Source organism: Leuciscus leuciscus (assembly GCF_965113295.1).
Source record: "Leuciscus leuciscus genome assembly, chromosome: 11".
In the NCBI taxonomy this organism is placed as follows: Eukaryota; Metazoa; Chordata; class Actinopteri; order Cypriniformes; family Leuciscidae; genus Leuciscus; species Leuciscus leuciscus.
Window position 1 is genome coordinate 11,415,114 of NC_138735.1, and position 26,473 is coordinate 11,441,586.

At 40.6% G+C, this 26,473-nt stretch overlaps 1 protein-coding gene across 1 annotated transcript in view; it reads right to left on the bottom strand.

The window, feature by feature from the left end:
- ofcc1 (orofacial cleft 1 candidate 1) overlaps positions 1-26,473 on the bottom strand; it is a 135,930-nt gene that overhangs the window by 35,892 nt on the left and 73,565 nt on the right. Inside the window, exon 16 of the mRNA XM_082184815.1 lies at positions 1,325-1,561. Coding sequence (XP_082040941.1) covers positions 1,325-1,561 — 237 coding nt within the window. The remainder of the gene's footprint in view (positions 1-1,324; positions 1,562-26,473) is intronic.

Here is a 26,473-nt window from a genome sequence, read left to right on the forward strand (position 1 = left end):
TCTACTCAAGCATTTTCCAACACTTACTGTAGGTTATGTCTTTCTAGTAAATTTTCATTTTTAAGATGATATTTTAGATTTATAGTCAAATTAAATTTGATTTAATTCAACTCAATGCGAGACTCGACTTGATTCAGTTGTGTTATATTATTCAGTCTGAGATTCAACTTGAATCCATTGCATTCGAGTTTCAATCCGATTTGATCTGCATATTATGTATGTGATACAATTCCAGATTATATTATATTCCATTGTCAAATATGAAATGCACTCTTCATGTTTGTGTTAGGATGCTTTGCTGTAAATTACGTCAACAGATTTAGCCACCTAACACAACTCACTCCAGCGTTTACAACAGGACCTGTGTTGGTAATGAAGAGGTTTTTCCACATGCTTATGGTGCAATAAAATCCACAGAACACATGTTGTTGTGTAGACGGGTGGGACTCATTTGGCACTGCAAGGTTGTGTGCTGATTTTGAAGTGTGTTTGTGTGTGTAGGAGTGGAGGGGGGTGGTATTTGTGAGAATGCTGGGGGTAATGAAATGTGCGTGGGGTAGAGTGAGAGAGAGACACTAATGACTGCGGGGCGTGCAAGCGTGTGTGTGTGTGTGTGTGTGCTGTCAGTTTGCAGCTGATCTCTGACCGCTACTGTGGTCACCAGCCCTGTAGAGAAACGCTCGCAGCGGACAAACGGACAGACATGTGGAACATGTCATGAGCCTATGACCCCGGCTCTGTGTTTTCCACTTGTTTCTCCCTCATCTGTCCTTCTTTACATTCCTCTCATCTTCGGTCAGTCGTTTTCCATTATTTAATGATCGGATTTGTTTGGCAACAACGCAACTTGGTGCATAAGAATTTTCACTGAGTGACTTCTGGATGATAAATTAAATTAACACCACATGCTAAACAGAACCACACTGCAGTATCACACAGGGTTTATGATGAAACGTTGTCCACACAATAGGAGAAGCTAAATTCTTTCCAAATAATGGACACTTACAGGCCCGTACCACCGCATGTTATAATCAACTGACTTTCCCCTCATGAGGTTGTTAAAGTTTAGACAAGTCTTGTAAAAGATGCACGTGTATGAGTCTGTTTGCCTGCATATAAATGCACATGCACAACATATGACAACAGGGCATGATTTTTTTCGTGCGAGTGTGTTTCCAGTGAATTATTGTAAGCAGACATTTGTAAAGGTCAGCATATTCTCTCCTGGAATATTTCTGCATGTATTTGTGTGTTTGGAATAATGATGAGCTTGACACTGTGTTTGCGAATGATCTTTCTGTGTGTATGGTCACGCGTGTCTCACCTGTTGACGGGGATGTGTTGAGCCTGCAGAAAGAGCCACTGGCTGCAGTAATGCATGTACAGACGGGGAAACCACATTACAATGAAAAGAAAAATGCTCAGACTGATCTGAGACAGATGAGGACATGGACGGCAGGACAAATCGAGCAGTGACGGGAGGAGACGCACTGCCAGACGTGTTCTCTCGGCCGTCCCACAACACACAGCGTTAGACCTGTGCAAACTGTGCCGGTGAGATCTGGGGACGACACATATGATTCTATAAGCTGTGAGTCATTGTGGATAAATATGATTGACTAAAAAATTAAAATTAAAATCAATTCATTTCCATTTAACATGTCTGATTGCAATTATTACAAATTGTGGTTCTGGGGACAAAATTAAGATCACATTTTAAAACAGGCCATGTTAACAGCTGTGGCTAACAAGTCCAAATATCATTAAAGCAAAAAAAAAAAAAAAATCTTAATTGTGATTTTGACAATGTGCAGTGGTAATAATGCATTTCTAAAAGGAGAAAAAAGTTAATAAATTATTATAAAACATTTAAATAGTGATGTTTTTTTGAAAATCTAAAAATGCAGAAAGTTTTCTGTGATTGGAAGGATTAGAGGATAGAAAATACAGTTTATAAAACATTATGTCTAAGGAAAGTCCCCATAAAATATGAAAACCCAACATCGGTCGGTTTTTAAGTTTTTGAAAGTCTCATTGTCAACAGGGCTGCATTTATTTGATCAAAAGTACAGTAAAAAGACATATTTTGAAATATTTTTACAATTCAAAATAACTGTTTTCTATTTTAATAAATGTAAAATGTAATTTATCACCGTGATGACAAATGTGAATTTTCAGAAGCCATTACTCCTGTCTTCAGTGCCACATGATCCTTCAGAAACCAATATAATATGGCAGTTTGCTGCTCAATAAATATTCCTTATTATTATCAATATTGAAACCGTCAAATTCTATTTGAAATTTTCTAACATTAGGCTACAAATGTATTTACTGCCACATTTAATTTAATGTTTCCTTGCTGAATATCAGTATTAATGTCTTTAAAAAAATATAATAATACTGACCCAAATCTGCACACACATACACACACACTTTCCACTATCGTAATCGAGTACAATCCTACCTGTGTCTGCAACATTCAAGCAATCACAGCTGACTAAGATATGAAAGATAACATACAGAACTAAAACATCCACACTACACCAAAACACCTTCTGTAAATCCACAACACCCTAGACAGAGTTAATGTGTCAGGGATGCTTCCCTGTCAAGCCGCATTACGCCACAGCGGCAAATAAATTCTGACTTGCATCCCCTCTCTAATGAACGTATCAATGATATATGAACAGATGTATTTTTAGCCGCCTGCGCAGACTAGCTTTTCAAGAGAGAATGTCTAATGCAATGTGAAATCTGTTGTTGCCACAAAACCGATTTTTATTGCTATAGCTCCATTTCTTGAGATTAGTTTAAAAGAAAGTGTGAACAGAAAACAGTTTAGAGCATGTCCTTGAAATGTGAAGGAGAAAAAAAGGAGGTAAAGTGTTACATTCATCTGTGTTGTTACATTCAGACTTTGTACTATTACACACTATCGTTCACAGTCAGGGTTAGTGATTTGAACAAACCTCTAATTAAACTTTGGCTTGTAACTCATCCTGCAATGTTTGTGCTATATGGACGTAAGTGATATCACAAATCATCTTGGTAAAATATATCTAAATAATCTAATGTCTGTATGAATTACCAATGACTCAAAACTAATTGCACCCACTCTTCTCTAATACAAATTGCAAGAAAACGTCAGAATTATTACAAGTAGTGTGAAGTGTGGTGTAGGTGCAGGTCATGACGTGTGTTGGCAGGAAAGACGTGCAGTGAGGTGGGATTGATTTATGGCCTAATGCCTGTGAGGCAAAGCACAGCAACCCTGAAAACTATCTGTGCTTTTAGTTACTGCTTCAAATCTGGAGTCAGTTAAAAGCTGGACGTCTTTTTTTATTTGCAGAATTAAGTTATTTGCTTTCACTTTTTCTGTTTTGGACTAAAGATATTGTTTTGTAAATGTGCCAAAGCCACTTTTTAGCCCCTCCATCAGAGAACACATTGAGTCACACAAAGTGCTAAAGAGGGTCAAAAATGAAACTAGAGGTGATGGTTGAAAAAGAGTGAAAGAAAAACCTATTTAAAAAAGAAACATTATTCTGACTTCTACAATAACCCGTTTTGGCCAGCAAATAAGGCATCATCGCATGCATGCTTCATAAATAAGCCAATCCCAAAATGCAATATATGTATATATATATATACACACACTCACCTAAAGGATTATTAGGAACACCATACTAATACTGTGTTTGACCCCCTTTCGCCTTCAGAACTGCCTTAATTCTACGTGGCATTGATTCAACAAGGTGCTGAAAGCATTCTTTAGAAATGTTGGCCCATATTGATAGGATAGCATCTTGCAGTTGATGGAGATTTGTGGGATGCACATACAGGGCATGAAGCTCCTGTTCCACCACATCCCAAAGATGCTCTATTGGGTTGAGATCTGGTGACTGTGGGGGCCATTTTAGTACAGTGAACTCATTGTCATGTTCAAGAAACCAATTTGAAATGATTTGAGCTTTGTGACATGGTGCATTATCCTGCTGGAAGTAGCCATCAGAGGATGGGTACATGGTGGTCATAAAGGGATGGACATGGTCAGAAACAATGCTCAGGTAGGCAGTAGCATTTAAATGACGCCCAATTGGCACTAAGGGGCCTAAAGTGTGCCAAGAAAACATCCCCCACACCATTACACCACCACCACCAGCCTGCACAGTGGTAACAAGGCATGATGGATCCATGTTCTCATTCTGTTTATGCCAAATTCTGACTCTACCATCTGAATGTCTCAACAGAAATCGAGGCTCATCAGACCAGGCAACATTTTTCCAGTCTTCAACTGTCCAATTTTGGTGAGCTCGTACAAATTGTAGCCTCTTTTTCCTATTTGTAGTGGAGATGAGTGGTACCCGGTGGGGTCTTCTGCTGTTGTAGCCCATCCGCCTCAAGGCTGTGCGTGTTGTGGCTTCACAAATGCTTTGCTGCATACCTCGGTTGTAACGAGTGGTTATTTCAGTCAAAGTTGCTCTTCTATCAGCTTGAATCAGTCGGCCCATTCTCCTCTGACCTCTAGCATCAACAAGGCATTTTTGCCCACAGGACTGCCGCATACTGGATGTTTTTCCCTTTTCACACCATTCTTTGTAAACCCTAGAAATGGTTGTGCGTGAAAATCCCAGTAACTGAGCAGATTGTGAAATACTCAGACCGGCCCGTCTGGCACCAACAACCATGCCACGCTCAAAATTGCTTAAATCACCTTTCTTTCCCATTCTGACATTCAGTTTGGAGTTCAGGAGATTGTCTTGACCAGGACCACACCCCTAAATGCATTGAAGCAACTGCCATGTGATTGGTTGATTAGATAATTGCATTAATGAGAAATTGAAAAGGTGTTCCTAATAATCCACACAATAATTGTTTGTTTTTTGTTTTTTTAAACATGCCATTGTCAAACCGTATTTGAACTTTGAGTCTAGCCTCTTGTCCGCTTCACACAAGGAGCTCTATTTGTGAATATGGTGTTTCAAATCAGAAAACATCAACAAAAAAGGTTCATTGGAGGAGGGGCAGGAGGAAGAGTCCAAGAGGGAATGGGAGGAAGAGTCCAAGAGGGAATGGGAGAAAGAGTCCAGGTTTTGGAGAAATGTAGGCAAAGTCACGTATTTGAGCCTGCAGAACGTGTGCCTGTGTTACTACACCTATCTCAGCAGAATCATTCGACTGATTAACCTTCCCCTGCATATTTGTTTATTTAATATTAATGTCAAATTCAGTACATTTTCATTTAATATTTATTTATTTTATTTCATTTTATATTTGTATGTATTATTAATATTTTGTTAATCCCCTTTTCTAATATAAGCTTCAATCAATAAACCTGCTTGCATGACATCACAGAGACCTTTGATTCTTTTCATTTGACGCTTATTTAGAGATCCATCCTAAAACTACTATGAGTCTGATGTTTCTGTGTTCTAATTAAAGCATTAATACAGAACATAGTGATCCAGCCCGAGAGAGACTATATTTTACCCCAGCTGAACTAAAAGTCAATGGCGTATGTAAGTGCTTTTGTCTGTATGTGTGATAGGTTGAAAATAGCTGTGCATGGTGATTGATAGCATAACGTTAAGATGTGGTATAGACAAAGTGTGTATATTAATAATCCTTTACACAAGGTTGAGTTTTACACAACTGATCCCAAGCAGGTAACGTTCACTTTACAGTCAGCAGTGAGAAGCGCAGCTTTGATGTCAGTTGATCTAAAGCAATGTGAAAGTGAAGAGAGACAGCAGGGCTTTATTCTGAACGTTAACAGTTATCATAGAGAAGAGAACTACAGACATGTAAGAACATTCAAACTTCGTGTCAGTATCTGTGGCTACACACTTTCATAATAAACTACATGCAACTCTGGAATTTTGTCACATCAGTCAGGGTCTCAGCAGCATCAGTTAGATTCACGATAACTTGATGCTTTAGTGTGTCAACAACGGGATGTTATGTAACCAAATTTAAATCTTAAAATGCCCCCAGCACATAACAAATAGCCTAATAATCAATAATCATTGTGATGTTTAAACCAACAACCCCCAGATGCTATTTAAACCAACAGTCTCTTTTCCCACAAAGCCACAGATCATTTCAGCGTAATTTTGGATATCATTCTATTTGGCCACTTGCATCCTGTTTTCAACAAATATTTTACAATACAATGTAGATTTATATCTTGCCTTGTTTTTCCATAATTATCTTCACATCTCAAACTTTTATAAGAAACCCCATTTCCCTATTTCTGGCAGGGTGAGATGCACATAAACGTGTTTCATTGAGAAAAAGGCAGCAAGAGGAGATTCGGGGAGTAGTAAAAGAGAATTACTGCCGCAGAATTAGAATACGGCTCATAATTAGAATAGGAATTTTGCCACTGCCAAATTATCAGAATTATTTGCAGCTGAGGGGAGATGGGAGCTGGGGTACTTTAACCTAATCGAAAGCAGAAAAAAATGTGTTCCACTTAATTAGTGGATCTCGTTTGACTAATAGCTAACCGTTCCTTTTTTTTAATGCAGTGAAGTTCTTATATATGAGAAAAGAGCTTGAGTCTCTATAAAAACAGAAACATGGACTATGTGTGTTCTGCCAGTGTTCTGGCTCTTACATCCAAACACTCTTCCACACCCCGTGTACGTGAGGAAGCTGAGTTAAAGCCAGCGCAACATGTGTGTGTTTATAGGCCGGTTGCGTCTATCGGTAGGGAATCTCACATGGTAATGCCCAGACCCACTGAGTCTAATAAACACAGTGGAAACATGAAGTCTGTGAATGCACCTGGGATCCGCTGAGAGTGATTATGAGCAGGTTATTCAGCAAAACCCTGGCATAAAATGTCTTACTTTCAAAGCACATGTTCAATATGCTTTCCCAGCGCAGCATCGGTGGATTTTTAGCAGGAAATGAGTCATCAATTAAAATGATCTTGAATATCCACACAACTGAAATAGGCAAATAAACAAACTAAAGCAGGCCCAGAATCTGCAAATATTCTGCCAATTCTTTAAACTGAAATCTATTTTGCATGCAACTAGGCCGTAAACCACACCTCAGATAAAATAAACACTGTAACCAAGAAATGATATAAAGTTTATGTATTTGGATTATCCTAACAAAAAACAGGCAAACTTTAAGACTTTTAGTTGGGTACAAATACACCTTAATTATATACAAAATGAAAGTTGCAAAAATCATTGTTATATGTTTGTACACCCTATAACTTGGTTGACACAGTACTAATATTTCAGTAGTTAAGTTTGTGGTTTTCTGTACCAATTTCGGTACCAGAGAAAAAAACTGTACTTTAAAAAAAAAATCTTGTTCCATTTTGTCTGGTCCGTTGGTAATCACCGTCAACCACCGCCATTTCACAAACATTTAAATACTGTACACTTGTCAATCCAGAAACTTAGCAGTGTACTTAGCATTGTGAAAAACTAAACTAAAATTGGATCAATGCATAATACGGTGGTGGTGGCGCAATGGATAAGACACATGCCTTTGGTGTGAGAGACCCGGGTTCGAATCCACTGTGAGACACCAATGTGTCCCTGAGCAAGACACTTAACCCCTAGTTGCTCCAGAGGCGTGCGACCTCTGACATATATAGCAATTGTAAGTCGCTTTGTATAAAAGCGTCAGCTAAATGAATAAATGTAAATGTGAGGAAATAATACACAGAGAGAAAGAGAAGAGCCCTCCCTTTACAATCACTATGAATATATTTTTATATAATGATTATAATGAAAGGATTCACAAGTGTGCGTCTCATGTTGAACAAAACAAAACCTCATGCATTTGTATGACTTACTGACTTATGCTAGCACTAGCACTAGCATTGTGACTGGCTACAATACTCAATGCTTGTAAAAACAAGCTGTAAATAGAAACCATTAGCACTCAGAAAGCACTTACAGAAATATGAAGGGGAGTGTTTGAAAGCAACGTCTATCAGCGGGTACAGAATATACCCAGTACTCGTTACTGCAGAAATGCTGGTACCGTCAACTTTTCTTTCTTTTTTTTGTAACGGCACGTTTGGCAATGTTCATCTAATGTACAAACCACAGGTATTATATAAAAACTTATTTGATTAAATTTGATATTATGATATTCTTAATTGTACTCAGTATAGAGTCCCTAAAGGGTAATGATGGTGATGGAGATGGTGGTTGAGGAGATTCCCCCCTTCTATGTAAAGCGCTTTGAGTGCCGAGAAAAGCGCTATATAAAATGTAATGAATTATTATTAGTGGTGCTTTTTCAAAGCACCACTAGTGTTATTGTCACTCATACTTATTATTCTTCTTCTTCTTCTTATTATTCCGCCACAAGTTTGGCGCGTAACTTGCCCCGCACCGTTTGTCACAGACGCCTGAGTGAGGTGTCAAATCGACCGGCTCATTGAGGAGAGGTGTGCTATGACTTTTCTAAGCGATCGGGTGTACGATGTTTGCACAGCGGACGAAAAAGCGGCCAAAAAAGTCCCATTGACTTTACATGGGGAGTTCTAAAAACATTTGAATCCCAACTGCCGTTTTCACACACAGACTCCAAAGGGCCTGACACCCCTGCGTTTCTCTCCCTCTCTCTCTCCCTCAGAGGATTTATATTATCAAGCAGCCAATAAGTAATGGCCTAAAATCTTCATAGCCACACCCTAGCAACCAGTTACAGCACCACCTAGTAACACCATAGCAACTACCAAAAATACCTTAGCAACCACCCTGAACACCCTAGCAACGTCTAGAAATGCTCTAGTAACCACCAAAAAACTCTAGCAACCAACCAGAACACCCTAGCAACTGCCTAGCAACCACCCAGAACACCTAGCAACTGCCTAGTAACCACCCAAAACGCCTAGCAACCACCCAGAACACCCTAGCAACTGCCTAGCAACACCATAGCAACCACCTAGCAATGCCCTAGCAACCACCAAGAATACCCTAGCAACTGCCTAGCAACCACCAAGAATACCCTAGCAACTGCCTAGCAACCACCCAGAACACCTTAGCAACTGCCTAGCAACACCATAGCAACCACCCAGAAAACCCTAGCAACCACCACCTGGCAACAGCATCTTGCTAAAAACATGCTAGCAACATACTAATCATGTTAGCATCATGCTAGCAACATGCTAATCAAGCTAGCATTATGCTACCAACATGCTAATCAAGCTAACATCATGCTAGCAACATGCTAATCAAGCTAGCATTATGCTAGCAACATGCTAATCATGTTAGCATCTAGCTAAAAACATGCTAGCAACATGCTAATCATGCTAGCATCAAGCTACCAACATGCTAATCAAGCTAGCATCATGCTAACATAATGCTAATCAAGCTAGCATAATGCTACTAACATGCTAATCAAGCTAGCATCATGCTAGCAACATGCTAATCAAGCTAGCATTATGTTAGAAACATGCTAATCATGTTAGCATCTAGCTAAAAACATGCTAATCATGCTAGCATCAAGCTACCAACATGCTAATCAAGCTAGCATCATGCTAACATAATGCTAATCAAGCTAGCATCATGCTAGCAACATGCTAATCATGCTACCAATATGCTAATTAAGCTAGCATCATGCTAGCAAAATGCTATTCAAGCTAGCATTATGCTTACAATATGTTAATCAAGCTAGCATAATGCTAATCATGTTAGCATCTGGCTAAAAACATGCTAGCAAAATGCTAATCATGCTAACATCTTGTTAAAAGCATGCTAGCAACATGCTAATCATGCTAGCATCATGCTACCAACATGCTAATCATGTTAACAACATGCTAATCATGCTAGCATCATTTTAACAACATGTTAATCATAGTAAATCATGCTGGAATGTGGTAAATCGTAGTAAATCATCTTAGAAACATGGTAAATCGTGGTAAATAATGCTAAAACGTGGTATATCATGGTATCACAACATGTTAATTGTGTTAGCATCTGCCCAGTGGCGAGTTTTGCCACTGCAAGCACCACTTCACATTTTCTTCAGGAAATGTACATTCTAGTGTTGTGATTACTATTCACCTAGACAAAACTTCGGCGCGTAACTCGCCCCACACCGTTTGTCACAGACCCCTGAATGAGGTGTCAAATCGACCGGTTTATTGAGGAGAGGTGTGCTATGACTTTTATAAGCGATCGGGTGTACAATGTTCGTCTGGCGGGCGAAAAATTAGCCGAAAAATTTCCCATAGACTTAACATAGGCTCAAAATTTGCAAAATCATATCTTTGATTCAGAAGGTCATAGAGCCTTGGATTTGGGCTCTTTTGATTTGTCCTATCAAGCAGCCAATAAGTAGTGACATAACAACTTCATAGCCACGCCCTAGCAACCAGTTACAGGCCCCTAGCAACCATTGAACAACATTTACAAGCCATATCTCAGCAACAAAACATTGTAAAAACACAGAGTTGGGCATTTTTTGACCCAGACTTGCAAATACTCTTTATATATTACCCCATAAACTGTATAAACAAACCGTAGCAACCATTTGGAGTACCCTAGCAACCGTACAAACACATGAATGAGCTATATCTCAGCACCAGAACATCGTATAGACATGGGGGTGTGTTTGTTTGTTTTGGTTGGGAAACCAGTCTGTAAATATCATCATGGTAACTGTGTAACCACACCATAGCAACCGTTTAGAGCTACCTAGCAACCACATTGCAACATACAGAAGCCATATTTCAGCTCCACAACATCGTACAGACATGGTTGTTGTCTCGTATGCAATCATGTACAAAATCCTAGCAACCGAGTGGTGAGTTTTGCCACTGCAAGCACCACTTCACATTTTCTTCAGGAAATGTACATTCTAGTTAGTGGTGCTTTTTCAAAGCACCACTAGTGTTATTGTCACTAAACTTATTATTCTTCTTATTATTCCGGACAAAAGTTTGGCGCGTAACTTGCCCCGCACCGTTTGTCACAGCCCCCTGATTGAGGTGTCAAATCGACCGGCTCATTGAGGAGAGGTGTGCTATGACTTTTCTAAGCGATCGGGTGTACGATGTTCGCACAGCGGGCGAAAAAGCGGCCAAAAAAGTCCCATTGACTTAACATTGGGCATTCTAAAAACATTTGAATCCCAACTGCCGTTTTCACACACACCACTCCAAAGGGCCTGACACCCCTGCGTTTCTCTCCCTCTCTCTCTCCCTCAGAGGATTTATATTATCAAGCAACCAATAAGTAATGGCCTAAAATCTTCATAGCCACACCCTAGCAACCAGTTACAGCACCCTAGCAACCACTAAGAGCTCCCTAGCAACCACCCTAAACCAATAAATAATATAAAATTTTTTTTTAACATTTTTTAAAGCAATATCACACTCGTAGCCTTGCGATATTGCTCCATGCTTGTGCCTATTCGGCCATAGGCACGAGGCCGCAGGCCGAGTGCCGTACTGAAGGAACTCGTTATTAAAGATTTTAAGAACTCTATAAAAACTCCATAGTAACCATATTTGACAACTACCAACCACCTAGTAACACCATAGCAACTACCAAAAATACCTTAGCAACCACCCTGAACACCCTAGGAACGTCTAGAAATGCTCTAGTAACCACCCAAAACGCCTAGCAACCACCCAGAACACCCTAGCAACTGCCTAGCAACACCATAGCAACCACCTAGCAATGCCCTAGCAACCACCAAGAATACCCTAGCAACTGCCTAGCAACCACCAAGAATACCCTAGCAACTGCCTAGCAACCACCCAGAACACCTTAGCAACTGCCTAGCAACACCATAGCAACAACCCAGAAAACCCTAGCAACCACCACCTGGCAACAGCATCTTGCTAAAAACATGCTAGCAACATACTAATCATGCTAGCATCATGCTAGCATCATGCTAATCAAGCTAGCAACATGCTAATAATGCTAGCATCATGCTAGCAAAATGCTATTCAAGCTAGCATTATGCTAGCAACATGCTAATCAAGCTAGCATCATGCTAGAAACATGCTAATCATGTTAGCGTCTAGCTAAAAACATGCTAATCATGCTAGCATCAAGCTACCAACAAGCTAATCAAGCTAGCATCATGCTACCAATATGCTAATTAAGCTAGCATAATGCTAGCAAAATGCTATTCAAGCTACCATTATGCTAACAACATGTTAATCAAGCTAGCATAATGCTAGCAACATGCTAATCATGCTAGCATCATGCTACCAATATGCTAATTAAGCTAGCATCATGTTAGTATCATGCTAGCAAAATGCTATTCAAGCTAGCATTATGCTAACAACATGCTAATCAAGCTAGCATCATGCTAGAAACATGCTAATCATGTTAGCATCTAGCTAAAAACATGCTAGCAACATGCTAATCATGCTAGCATCAAGCTACCAACATGCTAATCAAGCTAGCATAATGCTAACATCAATGCTAATCAAGCTAGCATAATTCTAGCAACATGCTAATCAAGCTAGCATCATAATAGAAACATGCTAATCATGTTAGCATCTAGTTAAAAACATGCTAGCAACATGCTAATAATGCTAGCATCAAGCTACCAACATGCTAATCAAGCTAGCATAATGCTAACATCATGCTAATCAAGCTAGCATCATGCTACCAACATGCTAATCATGCTAGCATCATTTTAACAACATGTTAATCATAGTAAATCATGCTGGAATGTGGTAAATCGTAGTAAATCATCTTAGAAACATGGTAAATCGTGGTAATTAATGCTAAACCGTGGTATATCATGGTATCACAACATGTTAATTGTGTTAGCATCTGCCCAGTGGCGAGTTTTGCCACTGCAAGCACCACTTCACATTTTCTTCAGGAAATGTACATTCTAGTTAGTGGTGCTTTTTCAAAGCACCACTAGTGTTATTGTCACTCATACTTATTATTCTTCTTCTTCTTCTTATTATTCCGCCACAAGTTTGGCGCGTAACTTGCCCCGCACCGTTTGTCACAGACGCCTGAGTGAGGTGTCAAATCGACCGGCTCATTGAGGAGAGGTGTGCTATGACTTTTCTAAGCGATCGGGTGTACGATGTTTGCACAGCGGACGAAAAAGCGGCCAAAAAAGTCCCATTGACTTTACATGGGGAGTTCTAAAAACATTTGAATCCCAACTGCCGTTTTCACACACAGACTCCAAAGGGCCTGACACCCCTGCGTTTCTCTCCCTCTCTCTCTCCCTCAGAGGATTTATATTATCAAGCAGCCAATAAGTAATGGCCTAAAATCTTCATAGCCACACCCTAGCAACCAGTTACAGCACCACCTAGTAACACCATAGCAACTACCAAAAATACCTTAGCAACCACCCTGAACACCCTAGCAACGTCTAGAAATGCTCTAGTAACCACCAAAAAACTCTAGCAACCAACCAGAACACCCTAGCAACTGCCTAGCAACCACCCAGAACACCTAGCAACTGCCTAGTAACCACCCAAAACGCCTAGCAACCACCCAGAACACCCTAGCAACTGCCTAGCAACACCATAGCAACCACCTAGCAATGCCCTAGCAACCACCAAGAATACCCTAGCAACTGCCTAGCAACCACCAAGAATACCCTAGCAACTGCCTAGCAACCACCCAGAACACCTTAGCAACTGCCTAGCAACACCATAGCAACCACCCAGAAAACCCTAGCAACCACCACCTGGCAACAGCATCTTGCTAAAAACATGCTAGCAACATACTAATCATGTTAGCATCATGCTAGCAACATGCTAATCAAGCTAGCATTATGCTACCAACATGCTAATCAAGCTAACATCATGCTAGCAACATGCTAATCAAGCTAGCATTATGCTAGCAACATGCTAATCATGTTAGCATCTAGCTAAAAACATGCTAGCAACATGCTAATCATGCTAGCATCAAGCTACCAACATGCTAATCAAGCTAGCATCATGCTAACATAATGCTAATCAAGCTAGCATAATGCTACTAACATGCTAATCAAGCTAGCATCATGCTAGCAACATGCTAATCAAGCTAGCATTATGTTAGAAACATGCTAATCATGTTAGCATCTAGCTAAAAACATGCTAATCATGCTAGCATCAAGCTACCAACATGCTAATCAAGCTAGCATCATGCTAACATAATGCTAATCAAGCTAGCATCATGCTAGCAACATGCTAATCATGCTACCAATATGCTAATTAAGCTAGCATCATGCTAGCAAAATGCTATTCAAGCTAGCATTATGCTTACAATATGTTAATCAAGCTAGCATAATGCTAATCATGTTAGCATCTGGCTAAAAACATGCTAGCAAAATGCTAATCATGCTAACATCTTGTTAAAAGCATGCTAGCAACATGCTAATCATGCTAGCATCATGCTACCAACATGCTAATCATGTTAACAACATGCTAATCATGCTAGCATCATTTTAACAACATGTTAATCATAGTAAATCATGCTGGAATGTGGTAAATCGTAGTAAATCATCTTAGAAACATGGTAAATCGTGGTAAATAATGCTAAAACGTGGTATATCATGGTATCACAACATGTTAATTGTGTTAGCATCTGCCCAGTGGCGAGTTTTGCCACTGCAAGCACCACTTCACATTTTCTTCAGGAAATGTACATTCTAGTGTTGTGATTACTATTCACCTAGACAAAACTTCGGCGCGTAACTCGCCCCACACCGTTTGTCACAGACCCCTGAATGAGGTGTCAAATCGACCGGTTTATTGAGGAGAGGTGTGCTATGACTTTTATAAGCGATCGGGTGTACAATGTTCGTCTGGCGGGCGAAAAATTAGCCGAAAAATTTCCCATAGACTTAACATAGGCTCAAAATTTGCAAAATCATATCTTTGATTCAGAAGGTCATAGAGCCTTGGATTTGGGCTCTTTTGATTTGTCCTATCAAGCAGCCAATAAGTAGTGACATAACAACTTCATAGCCACGCCCTAGCAACCAGTTACAGGCCCCTAGCAACCATTGAACAACATTTACAAGCCATATCTCAGCAACAAAACATTGTAAAAACACAGAGTTGGGCATTTTTTGACCCAGACTTGCAAATACTCTTTATATATTACCCCATAAACTGTATAAACAAACCGTAGCAACCATTTGGAGTACCCTAGCAACCGTACAAACACATGAATGAGCTATATCTCAGCACCAGAACATCGTATAGACATGGGGGTGTGTTTGTTTGTTTTGGTTGGGAAACCAGTCTGTAAATATCATCATGGTAACTGTGTAACCACACCATAGCAACCGTTTAGAGCTACCTAGCAACCACATTGCAACATACAGAAGCCATATTTCAGCTCCACAACATCGTACAGACATGGTTGTTGTCTCGTATGCAATCATGTACAAAATCCTAGCAACCGAGTGGTGAGTTTTGCCACTGCAAGCACCACTTCACATTTTCTTCAGGAAATGTACATTCTAGTTAGTGGTGCTTTTTCAAAGCACCACTAGTGTTATTGTCACTAAACTTATTATTCTTCTTATTATTCCGGACAAAAGTTTGGCGCGTAACTTGCCCCGCACCGTTTGTCACAGCCCCCTGATTGAGGTGTCAAATCGACCGGCTCATTGAGGAGAGGTGTGCTATGACTTTTCTAAGCGATCGGGTGTACGATGTTCGCACAGCGGGCGAAAAAGCGGCCAAAAAAGTCCCATTGACTTAACATTGGGCATTCTAAAAACATTTGAATCCCAACTGCCGTTTTCACACACACCACTCCAAAGGGCCTGACACCCCTGCGTTTCTCTCCCTCTCTCTCTCCCTCAGAGGATTTATATTATCAAGCAACCAATAAGTAATGGCCTAAAATCTTCATAGCCACACCCTAGCAACCAGTTACAGCACCCTAGCAACCACTAAGAGCTCCCTAGCAACCACCCTAAACCAATAAATAATATAAATTTTTTTTTTAACATTTTTTAAAGCAATATCACACTCGTAGCCTTGCGATATTGCTCCATGCTTGTGCCTATTCGGCCATAGGCACGAGGCCGCAGGCCGAGTGCCGTACTGAAGGAACTCGTTATTAAAGATTTTAAGAACTCTATAAAAACTCCATAGTAACCATATTTGACAACTACCAACCACCTAGTAACACCATAGCAACTACCAAAAATACCTTAGCAACCACCCTGAACACCCTAGGAACGTCTAGAAATGCTCTAGTAACCACCCAAAACGCCTAGCAACCACCCAGAACACCCTAGCAACTGCCTAGCAACACCATAGCAACCACCTAGCAATGCCCTAGCAACCACCAAGAATACCCTAGCAACTGCCTAGCAACCACCAAGAATACCCTAGCAACTGCCTAGCAACCACCCAGAACACCTTAGCAACTGCCTAGCAACACCATAGCAACAACCCAGAAAACCCTAGCAACCACCACCTGGCAACAGCATCTTGCTAAAAACATGCTAGCAACATACTAATCATGCTAGCATCATGCTAGCATCATGCTAATCAAGCTAGCAACATGCTAATAATGCTAGCATCATGCTAGCAAAATGCTATTCAAGCTAGCATTATGCTAGCAACATGCTAATCAAGCTAGCATCATGCTAGAAACATGCTAATCATGTTAGCGTCTAGCTAAAAACATGCTAATCATGCTAGCATCAAGCTACCAACAAGCTAATCAAGCTAGCATCATGCTACCAATATGCTAATTAAGCTAGCATAATGCTAGCAAAATGCTATTCAAGCTACCATTATGCTAACAACATGTTAATCAAGCTAGCATAATGCTAGCAACATGCTAATCATGCTAGCATCATGCTACCAATATGCTAATTAAGCTAGCATCATGTTAGTATCATGCTAGCAAAATGCTATTCAAGCTAGCATTATGCTAACAACATGCTAATCAAGCTAGCATCATGCTAGAAACATGCTAATCATGTTAGCATCTAGCTAAAAACATGCTAGCAACATGCTAATCATGCTAGCATCAAGCTACCAACATGCTAATCAAGCTAGCATAATGCTAACATCAATGCTAATCAAGCTAGCATAATTCTAGCAACATGCTAATCAAGCTAGATCATAATAGAAACATGCTAATCATGTTAGCATCTAGTTAAAAACATGCTAGCAACATGCTAATAATGCTAGCATCAAGCTACCAACATGCTAATCAAGCTAGCATAATGCTAACATCATGCTAATCAAGCTAGCATCATGCTACCAACATGCTAATCATGCTAGCATCATTTTAACAACATGTTAATCATAGTAAATCATGCTGGAATGTGGTAAATCGTAGTAAATCATCTTAGAAACATGGTAAATCGTGGTAATTAATGCTAAACCGTGGTATATCATGGTATCACAACATGTTAATTGTGTTAGCATCTGCCCAGTGGCGAGTTTTGCCACTGCAAGCACCACTTCACATTTTCTTCAGGAAATGTACATTCTAGTGTTGTGATTACTATTCACCTAGACAAAACTTTGGCGCGTAACTCGCCCCACACCGTTTGTCACAGACCCCTGAATGAGGTGTCAAATCGACCGGTTTATTGAGGAGAGGTGTGCTATGACTTTTATAAGCGATCGGGTGTAAGATGTTCGTCTGGCGGGTGAAAAATTTGCCGAAAAATGTCCCATAGACTTAACATAGGCACAAAATTTGAAAAATATTTTCTTTGGCTCAGAAGGTCATAGAGGCTTGGGGTTGGGCTCTTTTGATTCGTCCTATCAAGCAGCCAATAAGTAGTGACATAACAACTTCATTGCCACGCCCTAGCAACCAGTTACAGGCCCCTAGCAACCATTGAACAACCTTTATAAGCCATATCACAGTAACAAAACATTGTAAAAACACAGAGTTGGGCATTTTTTGACCCAGACCTGCAAATATTCTTTAAATATTACCCCATAAACTGTATAAACAAACCTTAGCAACCATTTGGAGTACCCTAGCAACCGTACAAACACATGAATAAGCTATATCTCAGCACCAGAACATCTTATAGACATGGGGGTGTGCTTGTTTGTTTCGGTTGGGAAACCAGTCTGTAAATATCATCATGGTAACTGTGTAACCACACCTTAGCAATCGTTTAAAGCTACCTAGCAACCATATTGCAACATATAGAAGCCATATTTCAGCTCCACAACATCGTACAGACATGTTTGTTGGTTCGTATGCAATCATGTACCACACACTAGCAACCGAGAGGCGAGTTTTGCCACTGCAAGCACCACTTCACATTTTCTTCAGGAAATGTACATTCTAGTGTTGTGATTACTATTCACCTAGACAAAACTTTGGCGCGTAACTCGCCCCACACCGTTTGTCACAGACCCCTGAATGAGGTGTCAAATCGACCGGTTTATTGAGGAGAGGTGTGCTATGACTTTTATAAGCGATCGAGTGTAAGATGTTCGTCTGGCGGGTGAAAAATTTGCCGAAAAATGTCCCATAGACTTAACATAGGCACAAAATTTGAAAAATCTTTTCTTTGGCTCAGAAGGTCATAGAGGCTTGGGGTTGGGCTCTTTTGATTCGTCCTATCAAGCAGCCAATAAGTAGTGACATAACAACTTCATTGCCACGCCCTAGCAACCAGTTACAGGCCCCTAGCAACCATTGAACAACCTTTATAAGCCATATCACAGTAACAAACCGTAAAAACACAGAGTTGGGCATTTTTTGACCCAGACCTGCAAATATTCTTTAAATATTACCCCATAAACTGTATAAACAAACCTTAGCAACCATTTGGAGTACCCTAGCAACCGTACAAACACATGAATAAGCTATATCTCAGCACCAGAACATCTTATAGACATGGGGGTGTGCTTGTTTGTTTCGGTTGGGAAACCAGTCTGTAAATATCATCATGGTAAATGTGTAACCACACCTTAGCAACCGTTTAAAGCTACCTAGCAACCATATTGCAACATATAGAAGCCATATTTCAGCTCCACAAAATCGTACAGACATGTTTGTTGGTTCGTATGCAATCATGTACCACACACTAGCAACCGAGAGGCGAGTTTTGCCACTGCAAGCACCACTTCACATTTTCTTCAGGAAATGTACATTCTAGTGTTGTGATTACTATTCACCTAGACAAAACTTTGGCGCGTAACTCGCCCCACACCGTTTGTCACAGACCCCTGAATGAGGTGTCAAATCGACCGGTTTATTGAGGAGAGGTGTGCTATGACTTTTATAAGCGATCGGGTGTAAGATGTTCGTCTGGCGGGTGAAAAATTTGCCGAAAAATGTCCCATAGACTTAACATAGGCACAAAATTTGAAAAATATTTTCTTTGGCTCAGAAGGTCATAGAGGCTTGGGGTTGGGCTCTTTTGATTCGTCCTATCAAGCAGCCAATAAGTAGTGACATAACAACTTCATTGCCACGCCCTAGCAACCAGTTACAGGCCCCTAGCAACCATTGAACAACCTTTATAAGCCATATCACAGTAACAAAACATTGTAAAAACACAGAGTTGGGCATTTTTTGACCCAGACCTGCAAATATTCTTTAAATATTACCCCATAAACTGTATAAACAAACCTTAGCAACCATTTGGAGTACCCTAGCAACCGTACAAACACATGAATAAGCTATATCTCAGCACCAGAACATCTTATAGACATGGGGGTGTGCTTGTTTGTTTCGGTTGGGAAACCAGTCTGTAAATATCATCATGGTAACTGTGTAACCACACCTTAGCAATCGTTTAAAGCTACCTAGCAACCATATTGCAACATATAGAAGCCATATTTCAGCTCCACAACATCGTACAGACATGTTTGTTGGTTCGTATGCAATCATGTACCACACACTAGCAACCGAGAGGCGAGTTTTGCCACTGCAAGCACCACTTCACATTTTCTTCAGGAAATGTACATTCTAGTTAGTGGTGCTTTTTCAAAGCACCACTAGTGTTATTGTCACTCATACTTATTATTCTTCTTCTTCTTCTTATTATTCCGCCACAAGTTTGGCGCGTAACTTGCCCCGCACCGTTTGTCACAGACGCCTGAGTGAGGTGTCAAATCGACCGGCTCATTGAGGAGAGGTGTGCTATGACTTTTCTAAGCGATCGGGTGTACGATGTTTGCACAGCGGACGAAAAAGCGGCCAAAAAAGTCCCATTGACTTTACATGGGGAGTTCTAAAAACATTTGAATCCCAACTGCCGTTTTCACACACAGACTCCAAAGGGCCTGACACCCCTGCGTTTCTCTCCCTCTCTCTCTCCCTCAGAGGATTTATATTATCAAGCAGCCAATAAGTAATGGCCTAAAATCTTCATAGCCACACCCTAGCAACCAGTTACAGCACCCTAGCAACCACTCTCAGCTCCCTAGCAACCACCCTAAACCAATAAATAATATAAAAACATTTTTTTTACATTTTTTAAAGCAATATCACACTCGTAGCCTTGCGATATTGCTCCATACTTGTGCCTATTCGGCCATAGGCACGAGGCCGCAGGCCGAGTGCCGTACTGAAGGAACTCGTTATTAAAGATTTTAAGAACTCTATAAAAACTCCATAGTAACCATATTTGACAACTACCAACCACCTAGTAACACCATAGCAACTACCAAAAATACCTTAGCAACCACCCTGAACACCCTAGCAACGTCTAGAAATGCTCTAGTAACCACCAAAAAACTCTAGCAACCAACCAGAACACCCTAGCAACTGCCTAGCAACCACCCAGAACACCTAGCAACTGCCTAGTAACCACCCAAAACGCCTAGCAACCACCCAGAACACCCTAGCAACTGCCTAGCAACACCATAGCAACCACCTAGCAATGCCCTAGCAACCACCAAGAATACCCTAGCAACTGCCTAGCAACCACCAAGAATACCCTAGCAACTGCCTAGCAACCACCCAGAACACCTTAGCAACTGCCTAGCAACACCATAGCAACCACCCAGAAAACCCTAGCAACCACCACCTGGCAACAGCATCTTGCTAAAAACATGCTAGCAACATACTAATCATGTTAGCATCATGCTAGCAACATGCTAATCAAGCTAGCATTATGCTACCAACATGCTAATCAAGCTAACATCATGCTAGCAACATGCTAATCAAGCTAGCATTATGCTAGCAACATGCTAATCATGTTAGCATCTAGCTAAAAACATGCTAGCAACATGCTAATCATGCTAGCATCAAGCTACCAACATGCTAATCAAGCTAGCATCATGCTAACATAATGCTAATCAAGCTAGCATAATGCTACTAACATGCTAATCAAGCTAGCATCATGCTAGCAACATGCTAATCAAGCTAGCATTATGTTAGAAACATGCTAATCATGTTAGCATCTAGCTAAAAACATGCTAATCATGCTAGCATCAAGCTACCAACATGCTAATCAAGCTAGCATCATGCTAACATAATGCTAATCAAGCTAGCATCATGCTAGCAACATGCTAATCATGCTACCAATATGCTAATTAAGCTAGCATCATGCTAGCAAAATGCTATTCAAGCTAGCATTATGCTTACAATATGTTAATCAAGCTAGCATAATGCTAATCATGTTAGCATCTGGCTAAAAACATGCTAGCAAAATGCTAATCATGCTAACATCTTGTTAAAAGCATGCTAGCAACATGCTAATCATGCTAGCATCATGCTACCAACATGCTAATCATGTTAACAACATGCTAATCATGCTAGCATCATTTTAACAACATGTTAATCATAGTAAATCATGCTGGAATGTGGTAAATCGTAGTAAATCATCTTAGAAACATGGTAAATCGTGGTAAATAATGCTAAAACGTGGTATATCATGGTATCACAACATGTTAATTGTGTTAGCATCTGCCCAGTGGCGAGTTTTGCCACTGCAAGCACCACTTCACATTTTCTTCAGGAAATGTACATTCTAGTGTTGTGATTACTATTCACCTAGATAAAACTTTGGCGCGTAACTCGCCCCACACCGTTTGTCACAGACCCCTGAATGAGGTGTCAAATCGACCGGTTTATTGAGGAGAGGTGTGCTATGACTTTTATAAGCGATCGGGTGTAAGATGTTCGTCTGACGGGTGAAAAATTAGCCGAAAAATGTCCCATAGACTTAACATAGGCACAAAATTAGAAAAATCTTTTCTTTGGCTCAGAAGGTCATAGAGGCTTGGGGTTGGGCTCTTTTGATTCGTCCTATCAAGCAGCCAATAAGTAGTGACATAACAACTTCATTGCCACGCCCAAGCAACCAGTTACAGGCCCCTAGCAACCATTGAACAACCTTTATAAGCCATATCACAGTAACAAAACATTGTAAAAACACAGAGTTGGGCATTTTTTGACCCAGACCTGCAAATATTCTTTAAATATTACCCCATAAACTGTATAAACAAACCTTAGCAACCATTTGGAGTACCCTAGCAACCGTACAAACACATGAATAAGCTATATCTCAGCACCAGAACATCTTATAGACATGGGGGTGTGCTTGTTTGTTTCGGTTGGGAAACCAGTCTGTAAATATCATCATGGTAACTGTGTAACCACACCTTAGCAACCATTTAAAGCTACCTAGCAACCATATTGCAACATATAGAAGCCTTATTTCAGCTCCACAACATCGTACAGACATGTTTGTTGGTTCGTATGCAATCATGTACCACACACTAGCAACCGAGAGGCGAGTTTTGCCACTGCAAGCACCACTTCACATTTTCTTCAGGAAATGTACATTCTAGTGTTGTGATTACTATTCACCTAGACAAAACTTCGGCGCGTAACTCGCCCCACACCGTTTGTCACAGACCCCTGAATGAGGTATCAAATCGACCGGTTTATTGAGGAGAGGTGTGCTATGACTTTTATAAGCGATCGGGTGTAAGATGTTCGTCTGGCGGGCGAAAATTTTTCTGAAAAATGTCCCATAGACTTAACATAGGCACAAAATTTGCAAATTCATATCTTTGGCTCAGAAGGTCATAGAGCCTTGGGGTTGGGCTCTTTTGATTTGTCCTATCAAGCAGCTAATAAGTAGTGACATAACAACTTCATAGCCACGCCCTAGCAACCATTGAACAACATTTACAAGCCATATCTCAGCAACAAAACATTGTAAAAACACAGAGTTGGGCATTTTTTGACCCAGACTTGCAAATACTCTTTATATATTACCCCATAAACTGTATAAACAAACCGTAGCAACCATTTGGAGTACCCTAGCAACCGTACAAACACATGAATGAGCTATATCTCAGCACCAGAACATCGTATAGACATGGGGGTGTGTTTGTTTGTTTTGGTTGGGAAACCAGTCTGTAAATATCATCATGGTAACTGTGTAACCACACCATAGCAACCGTTTAGAGCTACCTAGCAACCATATTGCAACATATAGAAGCCATATTTCAGCTCCACAACATCGTACAGACATGGTTGTTGTCTCGTATGCAATCATGTACAAAATCCTAGCAACCGAGTCGTGAGTTTTGCCACTGCAAGCACCACTTCACATTTTCTTCAGGAAATGTACATTCTAGTGTTGTGATTACTATTCACCTAGACATAACTTCGGCGCGTAACTCGCCCCACACCGTTTGTCACAGACCCCTGAATGAGGTGTCAAATTGACCGGTTTATTGAGGAGAGGTGTGCTATGACTTTTATAAGCGATCGGGTGTACGATGTTCGTCTGGCGGGCGAAAAATTTGCCGAAAAATGTCCCATAGACTTAACATAGGCACAAAATTTGCAAAATCATATCTTTGGCTCAGAAGGTCATAGAGCCTTGGGGTTGGGCTCTTTTGATTCATCCTATCAAGCAGCCAATAAGTAGTGACATAACAACTTCATAGCCACGCCCTAGAAACCAGTTACAGGCCCCTAGCAACCATTGAACAACATTTACAAGCCATATCTCAGCAACAAAACATTGTAAAAACACAGAGTTGGGCATTTTTTAACCCATACCTGCAAATACTCTTTAAATATTACCCCATAAACTGTATAAACAAACCTTAGCAACCATTTGGAGTACCCTAGCAACCGTACAAACACATAAATGAGCTATATCTCAGCACCAGAACATCGTATAGACATGGGGGTGTGCTTGTTTGTTTCGGTTTGGAAACCAGTCTGTAAATATCATCATGGTAACTGTGTAACCACACCTTAGCAACCGTTTAGAGCCACCTAGCAACCATATTGCAACATATAGAAGCCATATTTCAGCTCCACAACATCGTACAGACATGGTTGTTGGCTCGTATGCAATCATGTACAACACTCTAGCAACTGAGTGGCGAGTTTTGCCACTGCAAGCACCACTTCACATTTTCTTCAGGAAATGTACATTCTAGTTAGTGGTGCTTTTTCAAAGCACCACTAGTATTATTGTCACTCATACTTATTATTCTTATTATTATTATTCTGCCAAAAGTTTGGCGCGTAATGCGCCCCGCACCGTTTGTCACAGACCCCTGAGTGAGGTGTCAAATCGAGCGGCTCATTGAGGAGAGGTGTGCTATATCTTTTCTAAGCGATCGGGTGTACGATGTTCGCACAGCGAACGAAAAAGCGGCCAAAAAAGTCCCATTGACTTAACATGGGGAGTTCTAAAAACATTTGAATCCCAACTGCCGTTTTCACACACACCACTCCAAAGGGCCTGACACCCCTGCGTTTCTCTCCCTCTCTCTCTCCCTCAGAGGATTTATATTATCAAGCAGCCAATAAGTAATGGCCTAAAATCTTCATAGCCACACCCTAGCAACCAGTTACAGCACCCTAGCAACCACTCTGAGCTCCCTAGCAACCACCCTAAACCAATAAATAATATAAAAACATTTTTTTTACATTTTTTAAAGCAATATCACACTCGTAGCCTTGCGATATTGCTCCATGCTTGTGCCTATTCGGCCATAGGCACGAGGCCGCAGGCCGAGTGCCGTACTGAAGGAACTCGTTATTAAAGATTTTAAGAACTCTATAAAAACTCCATAGTAACCATATTTGACAACTACCAACCACCTAGTAACACCATAGCAACTACCAAAAATACCTTAGCAACCACCCTGAACACCCTAGCAACGTCTAGAAATGCTCTATTAACCACCAAAAAACTCTAGCAACCACCCAGAACACCCTAGCAACTGCCTAGCAACCACCCAGAACACCTAGCAACTGCCTAGTAACCACCCAGAACGCCTAGCAACCACCCAGAACACCCTAGCAACTGCCTAGCAACGCCCTAGCATCCACCCAGAATACCATAGCAACTGCCTAGCAACACCATAGCAACCACCTAGCAACCACCCTAGCAACTGTCTAGCAACCACCAAGAATACCCTAGCAACTGCCTAGCAACCACCCAGAACACCTTAGCAACTGCCTAGCAACACCATAGCAACCACCCAGAAAACCCTAGCAACCACCTCGCAACAGCATCTTGCTAGAAACATGCTAGCAACATACTAATCAAGCTAGCATCATGCTAGCAACATGCTAATCAAGCTAGCATCATGCTAGCATCATGCTAATAATGCTAGCATTATGCTAGCAACATGCTAATCAAGCTAGCATAATGCTAGCAACATGCTAATCAAGCTAGCATCATGCTAGCAACATACTAATCAAGCTAGCATTATGCTAGCAACATGCTAATCAAGCTAGCATAATGCTAGCAACATGCTAATCAAGCTAGCATAATGCTCGCAACATGCTAATCATGTTAGCATCTAGCTAAAAACATGCTAGCAACATGCTAATCATGTTAGCATTAAGCTACCAACATGCTAATCAAGCTAGCATCATGCTAATCAAGCTAGCAAAATGCTAATAATGCTAGCATTATGCTACCAACATGCTAATCAAGCTAGCATCATGCTAGCAACATGCTAATCAAGCTAGCATAATGCTAGCAACATGTTAATCAAGCTAGCATAATATTAGCAACATGCTAATCAAGCTAGCATCATGCTAGCTACATGCTAATCAAGCTAGCATAATGCTAGCAACATGCTAATCATGTTAGCATCTAGCTAAAAACATGCTAGCAAAATGCTAATCAAGTTAACATCAAGCTACCAACATGCTAATCAAGCTAGCATCATGCTAACATAATGCTAATCATGCTAGCATCATGCTACCAATATGCTAATTAAGCTAGCACAATGCTATTCAAGCTAGCATCATGCTAACAACATGTTAATCAAGCTAGCATAATGCTAGCAACATGCTAATCATGTTAGCATCTAGCTAAAAACATGCTAGCAAAATGCTAATCATGCTAACATCTTGTTAAAAGCATGTTAACAACATGCTAATCATGCTAGCATCATGCTACCAACATGCTAATCATGTTAACAACATGCTAATCATGCTAGCATCATGCTTAACAACATGTTAATCAAGCTAGCATGATGCTAGCAACATGCTAATCATGCTAGCATCATGCTTAACAACATGTTAATCAAGCTAGCATAATGCTAGCAACATGCTAA